The sequence below is a fragment of the Morus notabilis genome, unplaced genomic scaffold (assembly GCF_000414095.1).
Source record: "Morus notabilis unplaced genomic scaffold, ASM41409v2 Scaffold277, whole genome shotgun sequence".
Classification (NCBI taxonomy): Eukaryota; Viridiplantae; Streptophyta; class Magnoliopsida; order Rosales; family Moraceae; genus Morus; species Morus notabilis.
The window spans coordinates 335687-346867 of record NW_010363731.1 but is presented as its reverse complement, the minus strand read 5'-3'; the positions used below and the strand labels follow the sequence as shown (position 1 = coordinate 346867).

Genomic DNA, 11181 nt, shown 5'->3' with positions numbered 1-11181 from the left:
TATATATATACTATTTTGTATATAAATAATTATTAAGTTATTTTGTGTTAAAATTAAATAAAAACTAAAATTAACACACATTTTTAACACAATTTAATAAATTAATTTTATATATTAATTTTTAAATTTGAATTCATGATTGAGAGAGAGAGAGCTTTAGGATATAGTGATAGTTTTTAGAAAAATTATGAGAGAGATTTAAGAGATTGAGAGAAATTGAGAGAGATTGAGAGAGTTTGGGTGAGGAAAATGGGTGGGGGATGGGGAGTATTTATAGGAAAATTTTTGGGTTAAAAAATTGATTTTTTTCCCCCAAATTCGGAACCAACGGTATTTTTTAGTCTCAGCAGGTCGGGTTCGGGCCAAAAATTGGGCAACAGTAAAAAAAAAAGAGCTGTTTCAATCTAGCTTTTGGCGGCGGGTCGGGTCGGGCCCCAACGTTCAAAAAACTAGCCGTTGATCGGGCTTCAGGCAATTCAGGCCGGAGGGAAAAAAATAAAAAAAATTTGATGGTCGGGAGCTTTCGTCGGCAGCAGCCTTCGGCGATTCTGACTTTTCTCGGGCGGCCCGAGCCCGAGCCCGAAAACCTACTTGGACGGGTGGCCATATAGTCCAGCCCACCAAGCCCAAAAAGTTCAAGCTTCAAGCAAGCCCGCAGCCCAAAGTTCTAACACTACTTATGTTAAATACTTCTTCAAAATCCTAGGTTTTATCATGATTGTTTTGTACTTTTATTGTGGAAATTATTACGCATATATTTTATTATGATTCCATATCATGATAATCAATAATCTATGTTTTCAACTGAAGTTTTATTAAGTTTGCGAAGCGGTATCGCGTACTTTAAGAGTTAAGTTTCGCATGTTGCAGATAGAGAAAAAGGTGAAGCTTATGGTGGAGGATTTTGGTATGGATGTGTACGTAGTGTGGAAATGAAATATTAGGTGAGACGCATCCCTGTTTTAAATAAAAGATATTTTAGTTTTATTGTTTTTCCGCAGTCATATTTGAGTTATTATTATTGTAAGAGTTTGTAAATTGAGATATTTTAAGGTCTCATTCACTTTGCATATTTAAATTTTCAATTCGAGCTGTGATGTGACATTTTTTGAGAGCTTTTAACTGTACAAACTAAAACCTGAAAACTCAAATGGATGAAATGAACGAAACCTAAGTTGATTTGGTTATGATTATTTTGAAGTTCTTTTGGTGTAAAATTATTTATGATAAAAACAAAATTTCCGCTATCTACACAAATCTATTTTACATATTTATCCTTTTAAAATAAGATTGTGGATGTTAAATTAGGGTAACTGTGACGTTCCACTAGGGGCCATTATAGCAGTCCCACATCATTTGGGGATGCAAATAGATCTTGCTTTATAAGGAATGACATCACCTTCTAATGGTATGAGGTCTTTTAGGGTGAAATCTAAAAGTAAAATTGTGAGGGCCTAAGCCTAAAGCAGACAATATCATACTCAGTAGAAGTACGGGAAAATCTTAGGTTTTTCTTGAATGCTTCTTTTGTACTGTTTAATTTTGCTTTATATACTCATGTTTTGTTTTGTTTTTTGGGTTTTTTGTTTGCTTTTCTGAGTTCTAGTTTTGTAAGACTTTTCCATTTTTTAATAAGTTTTTTCTTTTCCAAAAAAAAAGAATATGGTATTTTTTTTTACTTCATATGTATTTTCTCAAATATAATTTTTAAATGAAATATTTATTTTTTTAAGGAATTAAATAAAATATTTTTAAGAAAACGCATAAACAAGTTAAAGCAAAAATTTGTGGATTATTTTTCTTAAAAGAGGTCAAAATTAGATCATTTATGCATATTTATGTCCTACATATAAAAGTGTGCAAGACTTGTTGATCCTCTTTACTGATTTGAATTTTTACCAGAAAATTATAATTTAATGAATTAGAAGACATGCTACGCCATGTGGGCGGAAATCTGTAGACTATTATTCTTATCTAGCTTAATTTTTCTTAAGAAGGAAACAGATGACTTCTTTGAAAACAACATCATTACTATTTTTCAATGTAAAATAAGATTCCTACTCTTATATTTTATTTTTAAGGCCATATAAAAACAACAAGCGTGTATGATCATTCCTGGTCTGTTTATTGGAATTATTGTAGGAATGGCAACCTATACCTATTAATTATAAGAGTGCAATAACTTCATTAGCTAGTATTAAAATATTGACCCCGACACTTAAAAAGGAGACAAATACTCCTTAAAGCGCATGAATATGGATTTTTACCCCCTACTCTTAATTAATATCTTTTTTAATCAAATAACTATATTAGTTAAAAGGGTATTAATCAAGAATAAAAGGTAAACATTCAGACTCATGTACTCTAAGAGTAATTTCAGCAATTTATTCTCTATATTCTATATTATTTTTATAATTATACAACACTATATACATATATGTGTGTTTATATATGTATGTACATTGGTCCAAGCCTTAATGTGTTCATTGCAGGTTATAGATCAAAAGTATCCATTATGGGTGGGGTGGATGGAAATTACAAGGCTGTAATAGCCATGGTTGTGTTGCAATGCATCACTGCAGGAGTCACTCTTTTCAGCAAAGTTGCTTTGTCACAAGGAATGAGCCCTTTGGTGTTTGTTGTCTACCGCCAATCTTTCGCCACTATTATCATGGCTCCTTTAGCGTTTTTCTCTAAATGGTATTCATTTCATCATATTCTTTCTCTCATCTTTCCCTCGATAGATCTACCATCGTTTCTATTTTCCATCATTATTATCACTTTAAACACTTTCGAGTAATTCATATATATGCTAAGATTGTTGGTATATTACAGGAGAAATCCACACAAAACGTCATTGGGATTAAGAAGCTTTTCCTTGATACTTTTGACCTCTATAATTGGGTAAGTTTTAACCCTTTTTTTTTCAAATAAATGCAGTTGGATTTAGACATTAAAAAAAAAAAATTCTACAAATTTATTATGAGTACATAAATGTGTATCAATCTTTTCACTACTTTTGTTAGGGTTAATCCTAAAAATAATCCTTAAACTTATTTTGGCTTTTAGAACATACTAAACTTAACATCGATCTATTAGTTGGTTTCAATTTTACTCTTTGTTATCAGTAGAGTGTTAAAAATGCGACAAAAAATGGATGATATTAAGTTAGCGTAGTGCAAATTGGTTTTTTTTTTTTTTTTTTGTTACAACATTACATGCATATTAATTAATCTATGTTATGTTCGCAGAATGTTGTTTTTTCTCCGCGTCACGTGCATATTTAGTCGTCTTTTTGATACCCAGCTGGTGAAATTTAAGACACATCTGAAACAAACAGATAGATGATCAGGGTTAAATTTGGGACCTTTCAACAACAAAAATTAAGGACTTAAATGTGATTAGATTGAAGATAAAATTTGGGGATTATTTCTGGAATTAACCACTTTTTAGTAAGCATAAAACTTTTTTTGTAGCTGGGGGCCTTGGCTTGGGATGGGCTTTTCATGTACAACTTACTTAGAGATGTGATTAATCTTCTTGAAACTAGTTGTCCTCTATTTATTAAAAACACCAAGAAACTTTATCAACAGTATTTTCATACATATGCGTGCAGTGTAACGGCCAATAATAACACCTATTTTGAGGGTTTGAACTTGTCGTCTTCCACGATAGCAACAGCAATGTTGAATCTGATACCGGCAATCACATTTATAATGGCAGCCGTTGTTGGGTAAATTCATTGCTTTATGTCAGTTTTACAATTAGATTGGAGATCAAAGTACTTTTCATATGATATACATGTTCATTTTTGTCCGATTCACAGATTGGAGAAAATTAATCCACGAAGCTTTAGAAGCATTTCCAAGATAATTGGGACAATTATATGTATCAGTGGAGGCATATGCATGGCATTAGTTAAAGGCCCGGCTCTATTTAAAAACACAAAATTGGTACAATTCCCCTCCAAAAAATCAATCTCAATGACAATGAGCTTTGGAGAAGGTTCGAACTTACCTCTTGGTTGCCTACTTCTCTTCATAAACTGCTGCTGCAATTCGTTTTGGATTGTTATGCAGGTAATTATTTTATTACCAAATTTATTTGAGTATTTTACACATTTATCCATCGAATTGTATTGTTTTAACAATTTGCCTCCTGAATTTATAATTTAATTAGCCACTTGCTCTTCTGAACTTGTAAAATTGTTGTGATATGCTCAATTTTGACGATGATTGTATTAAATTATAGTGTCGAAAAAACACGTTTGATGAATAATTCTAACATCCTAATTCACATGTAACACAAATCTTTCAATTCCTCAACTTTTAAGCCTCGTTCACTTCGCGAATTTGAGTTTTCAATTCGAGTTGAGATGTGACATTTTCTGAGAGCTTGTCACTGTAGCATAAAAAGTTAGATGTGACATTTTCTGAGAACTTTTTACTGTAGAAACCTAAAACTGAAAACTCGAATCGGTGAAATGAACAATGCCTTAATCACTTAAATATAACAAAAAAATCCAGATAAATTTAATAAAATGAGGCATATTGCAATAAATTTGCAAGTTCAAATGATTTGGTTTGGAAGCAATTTAATAAATTACATAAGTTTGTAAGACAATTGTGTTAAAAGCCTCTTAAGAAAAATTGACACATTTATCAAAACAATGCTTTAAAAAAAACCATAATTTTCCCCATACCCTTATATGCATATATATATATATATAGATGCATATATATACACAGTATATGTATAAATATTTAAATGTCTATACATACATTTATACATGTTAATTAATTGATCTTGACCTCGTTCAATTCATTATTTTTAATTTTTAATTTAAGCTGAGATGTAATTTTATGTAAAAATTTTTTATTATAACAAAAAAAATTAAATATAATTTTTATGAAAATTTTTAACTATAATAAAATTAAAATTAAATACTCTTGTGTTTAATAGCTTACCGATCAGTAACTAATTGATGTGGTAAAAACTGAATCTGAGTGACTGCCACATCAACCATTTTAATGATCACCAATAATTATATATATATATATATGGATTGAAATAAATACTGAATCTGATTGACTGTCACATCAACCAATTTAATGATCACCAATAATTATATATATATATACATCTATAAGGATTGAAATAAAAACTGAATCCGATTGATTGCCACATCGAGCATTTATTGATCACTAATAATTTTATATATAGAGATGAATTTTTAATAATTAAGTTTTATAATAATCAATTATTAAATATAAAAATTTAATAATGTAATGTGATAAGATTTTAATCTCATTAATTATAATAAATTTTTTTAATTAACTATTTAATTTATTATAACTACATAATCTTACAGTTAAAATAAACGCACTAATTGATAAATAAATATGCAGATATTGGTACTTATTAAAAGAGTGCCAAAACCAATCTCTTCAATTTGTTTCTCTGTTTATTTATGTGTGTATATTGTATAGAATTTTGTTATGAACAATATGTATATAATAGTGTGTGGTTTTTAGTGGTAATTATTTTTCACGTTTTCCAAGTATAGGTTCCAATTTCAGAGGCCTGCCCTGACCACTTGTATACAACCTTTTGGATGTTTTTCTTGTCGAGCATACAATCTTCCATTTGTACATTTCTCATCGATCGCAACCCCAAAGCGTGGCCTCTTCACTCAGTTCTTGAACTTGGAAGTTGTTTATTTGCCGTAAGTGATTAATTATCGTATGCATCTTTGCTCCATCTCTTCATAAAAAATAAAATAAAAGAAAAAAGAAAAAGAAAAACTCCACACAAAAAAATAATAATAATAAATGCCATATGCATTTGACTAGCTTCATGTCCTTCATGTCGATATAGCTTAAATGTAAGGCCATTCATGAATTTCTAGACTATATATTTGCGACAGTACGATTTGACTGGTCAGCATTATTATAATATTAGTTGAGAAACCATTTAAAATAATAGTTATACAAATTGTCAGAAAAAAAATAGAAAAAAAAACGGCAAAATAAATAAAGACAAACGTGGGAAAAAATCTAAAGCAGAAGACAACAAAAAAATAAATAAATAAAAAAATAAAAAAAAAACTTATGCAAAAAGTTTAATTTGAAATTTATGAGAATTACAGATAAAAAATATTTATATAGAGACACATTTAAAAATAAATTAATTTAATAAAATAATTAATAAAAAAATAATATTTTAAATAACTGTAAAAAAATATTTAAATTGGATCTAAATATATATAAAAAAATAAAAATTAAAGGTTAAAATATGTAATAAAAAAAGATAAAGGAGGAAAAAGAAGAAAAGAAAAAGAAAAACTAAAAAAAAAACTAAAATAATTAAAATAATTAAAAAAGGCAACGAAACGTGGCAATGAAACACCCATAAAACCCATTCTCACTTTTAGGAAATAGAATAGATATAGATAAGAATTACATTAAAAAAATAAGATTTTCAAGATACGGACAGGAACGTCAACCGATTGACACAATTTAACATTAATTTAACTTGAGACGTTTCTTTATACTCAAAAAAGAAAAATTATAAAATCATCTGATGATGATAAGCATGTTATTATAAAAAATAAAAAAATAAAAAAAAAATACTTAATTTTCATAAAAGTTTCAACGTGTTGAGTTAAATGGATATACGAATTTGAAAATATTTTTTGTAGGCAATTGGTGAGGCAATATCCTTTTTCATTCAAGTCTGGTGCACGTGTAAAACTGGTCCGGTTTTCTCTGTAATGTTCACTCCACTCAGCACAGTTATGGCGACCATTATAGCCATTTTGTTCACAGATCAAATCTTATACGTTGGAAGGTAATTATAAAATTCGATTTCATTCAAATATTTTATATTTTCTTAATTATTCTAGTCTTTTCTATGTTTCAGCATTTATATATACACGTATATATATACATACATACATGTCAAAGTTTCTAAATATATATTCAAATATGTATATATACACATATATATATACATACATACATGTCAAAGTTTCTAAATATATATTCAAATCTGATTTTGTATATCCTCAGCTTAGCGGGTGCATTTGCTGTTATTCTTGGCTTATATCTGGTACTATGGGGCAAAGCAAAAGACCTAAAAGAGCATAAACGATATAACGATGAGCACTCGGATGGTGCAAATTGTAGAGGCGATTTGGAAAAACCACTTTTGCTTTAAAATTAGTGAATTACTCTAGAGGGTTCATACATTAAAATTAGGAGAATAAATAAGTTATGATTTCATTACAACGGTGAATTAAGATGGCAACATATCATATGCACGCATTTGCTATGGAGTAAAACCAAAATTTATGAGTGTGAAGTTGAAGAAATGACCTTAAAGAGCTGATATTTGGATTTTTGCCGTTTTGATATTTGACCTTTGGATTATTTATGCACCTTTAATGAACTATCAAACATCAAGAATGTATGTTTTATCAAAATTAACTCACTGGCCAAAAAGGTTATCTACAATTACCACCGGTAAGCTATCAGATGCTGCCAAAATGCAATCTTCTGTCATCAATCACCAATGTCAGTTGCTGGAGACCGATCTGGTAGATTATTTTTCATAATCTACCATATTATTTATTTATTTTGAACAAAAAAAAAAATTACCAGTTGTCACCAGTCTCCAGCCTGGAGAAAAATTTGGTAGATAATTGTTCATAATCTACCATATTATTTTTTTCATTTTCAACTAAACCGTGGACGGTCGTTTTGGTTGCCAACACTGGTCATTGGAATAATCTAGTAGATTATTTTTTTACAATCTACCATATATTTTTTTTCTTTTCAACAAATATTACTGGATTCCAAATTTTTTGGCATGTAAAAATAATAAGATTAGAAATGGACTCTCAATCATTAACAATATTCATACTTGAATCCTCTTTATAAGCACCACTTTTCTTAATGCCAGAAGAAAAGATATGTGACATTAATAACTTAAAATGAACCTATATATATATATATATATATCGATCGGTAAATGGTAATTTGCTTTACTTCTGATGTAATTTTTTTTTTTTTTAGAGATTAGAGAAAACTAACTTTTAACTTAGATTCTAAAAAGGTAGTTGTCCCTAGTAAAAACAAAGAATAAGTGAGAGATAGAGAAGAACGTTCCTGACTGAAGCTTAGGCCTACCTCCTGGCCTCTAGTCACAGAATCTCATTTACAAGCTTGCCGTTATATACTAGATGTTCATTTCACCGATTCAAGTTTAGAATTCGAGTTTTGCTACAGTCAAAAGCTCTCAGAAATAGTCATATCAAATTTTTTTATTATAGTAAAAAACTCTCACATAAAGTCACATATCAACTTAAATTAAAACCTCGAATCAGTGAACTAAACGGGCCATATTGTGAGTTTCAAAAGGTGTTTTCCAACGAGTCCATCATTGTCTTATCATGTTTCTTATCATTGTCTGTTCGTGGGACGTGTGTCGGCCGTCGCAGGAGGCGGCAACGCGTCTTCGCCTACCACTAGCCTTTTCTATCTTTTTTCTTCTAGTATTGGAGACATACTCTCCTTTGTGTATTGATGATTTTTCTTGTGGATCTTTTTTATTTTTATTTTTTCATTTATAATAACAATGTATCTATTCTGATTATTTTGTGTATTTGTCTTCTTTAGTTAATGTTTAATTTTGTTTTTCATTCGTTTCTTTACGGTTTTTTTTGCGGCCTTGGTATTATGGGCTTCTGGATATCTGTTAACCAGATATTTTTATTGTATGAATAGGATCAGCAAAGAGCTATGTGTGTATTTGATATCTAATGCATCTTGTTTGGGTGTCTTAACACTCACAGAAATCGTTACATTATTTCTCCTTGAGAGTTTTATTCTATTTTACTCGCGGAATGGCTTTCCTATAATAAAAGGCTGTATGTTGATTAGTGTCTGTATTGTCTTTAAAAAAAAAAAAAATTACTTTTTTTTATATTTAGTAAATTTAAGATCTATTGATAAAAGCTTAAATACATTATAGCAAGAACTCTTGTGATTTTTAATTTCTAAACAAAAGGTCAAAAATCCATGCATATACCCTACCCCTATATCCTTGAAGAACACTATTCATAGATCAAATTCAATATTGTTGAAACCTTTTACTCCTGATAAAAAGGGAATAAAAACAGCAGGTTTAAGTGATGAAGTTATTTTTGAACTTGTTTTAAAACCCAAAGTAAAAGAAATAAATAGCTTTAAAAGTGAGAGATTAATAGTCTATTCTTAGAAAAAGAAAATTATATAAAACTCCTTAAAGAAGAGATGACATACGAAAAGATTGAACAAAGACTTAATGAACCAATTCTACATATCTTTCATATTCTACTAAATTACATATTTTTTGACAGGATATTTTTCGTATTCTATCAGAATATTATTTTTAATAGTGTAAAATTGGATGATGGAAAACAATAGTTATTTTTATAATTTTCTCTTTCATTCTTTTGCAATATTGATTGAGATAATTACACAACATGGTAAAATTTTATGCCTTAAATTAAAAATTCGTAAAATTTTCAAAATATTATAAATATAGCAAAAATGACATACTCATTATTATAATAATGACACATTTTACACTATATATTAACAGTCATTATTTAAATGATATTAAATTTTACTATTCTTGTAAAATTTGTCATATTTAAACTCTAATATCTATATTTTGCTATATGTGTAAAGAGCTTATATTGATTCCGTCAAAGGCCCAAATTGAAGGCCCAATCCGTATAATAAAAAAACGAAAATAGTAAAAAATATGTTAATGTGAAAAGTTTAAGAAAGTATATAGGTCAATTTTTAGTTATAGAAATTAATAAAACATAATTTGTTAAGTTATGGTTTATAATCAGATAAGTTATGAACAAACTTATCAAGTTATGATTCATAACCAAATAAGTTATGGACAAAAATTGTGATTTATGAATAATAACTTGTCAAGTTTTGATTCATAACTAAACAAGTTATGAATAAAAATAATAATTTAACATATTTATTAACTTATATAAATTATTATCTTATTAATTTTAATTCATCTCAAATCTTAATTTATTTCCTTCTTTCTCCCGTAAAAAAACAAAACAAAACAAAACCATTCAAGTGCGTAAACTTTTTTTTTATCTTTTAAGAGGAAAAGTGTGTAACGTTCATCTAAATCAATCATCGCGAGTTGAAAAAGAAATGGTAATGAGGACCTTGACACTGCTTTACACGAGGCGCTCAAGCATGAAGTCCGTAAACAATTAAGATATGTATCCATTGTTAGTCAACATGTTGATTAAGTAGAAGATGTTGCATTCAAATGAAATGACACCTCAAATGATAATTCCCACATATTTCATGTACATTATTAGTAGAAATTGGTAGCGGAGAGAGAGAGAGAGAGAGATTGGTTTACCTAACATACCTAACAGCCTGAAACAATTAAATGGACTACAAACTTCTCCCAGAGTGGGGACCTATAGAAATGCTATTAAAAGTTACAATTTTCTTGAATAAGCAAAAATTCACTAAAAAGAAAAAGAAAAATATCTTACAATCCTAAAATGGAACTCTGTTTCAATGACGATATTTAATGCAATTTAATACTTGTAATGCAAGGTGCGTAGACAATAAATATTGAGTTTTGATTTCAAATTTGCAAAACGCAATAGGGAAAAAGAGTGATGATAATATTACCCAGAGTCAAGAGAAAAGGATGATGATAATATTACCCAGAGTCAAGAGAAAAGGATGATGATAATATTGGTGTTGGTCTCTGTTACACGGCCGACACGGCGTAGTGGAATGTGGGGTCCCATGGAATTTGGCTAACTTTTAACCCACTAATAACTATGTCCTGTTTGTTTCCGTTTTTATTTTTCATATTTTTTGAGATTAAAAAATGAAAACGGAAACATAAAATACGTTTGGTGGAAAAATGTTTAAAAAATAAAAATAAAAATGTTTTTGTCTTTTCTGAAAAATTAAAAATGAAAAAAAGACGTTTTAATTTTCACGTTTTCTTTTTCTGAAAACGGATTTCAATTTTTTTTTTCTTCTCTCTTCTCCAGCCGAAGAAGACGCAGGCCTGGACATCCGGTGAAAGCCCACCGTCTACGCTCCTCTCCGACTGGCCCGCCACCCTCTT

The 11181-nt window shown here is 29.2% G+C and overlaps 1 protein-coding gene across 2 annotated transcripts in view; it reads left to right on the top strand.

Moving 5' to 3' along the window:
- LOC21405789 (WAT1-related protein At4g30420) overlaps positions 1 to 7832 on the top strand; it is an 8438-nt gene extending 606 nt beyond the window's left edge. Inside the window, exons 2-9 of one of the 2 annotated variants that reach the window (XM_024169936.1) lie at positions 871 to 944; positions 2493 to 2700; positions 2836 to 2904; positions 3617 to 3733; positions 3827 to 4079; positions 5567 to 5725; positions 6701 to 6849; positions 7071 to 7832. In XM_024169936.1, coding sequence (XP_024025704.1) covers positions 2516 to 2700; positions 2836 to 2904; positions 3617 to 3733; positions 3827 to 4079; positions 5567 to 5725; positions 6701 to 6849; positions 7071 to 7218 — 1080 coding nt within the window. In that variant the 5' untranslated portion in view covers positions 871 to 944; positions 2493 to 2515 and the 3' untranslated portion in view covers positions 7219 to 7832. The remainder of the gene's footprint in view (positions 1 to 870; positions 945 to 2492; positions 2701 to 2835; positions 2905 to 3616; positions 3734 to 3826; positions 4080 to 5566; positions 5726 to 6700; positions 6850 to 7070) is intronic. The other variant, XM_010104833.2, reaches the window with a different exon arrangement.
- The last annotated feature ends 3349 nt before the right edge of the window (positions 7833 to 11181 follow it).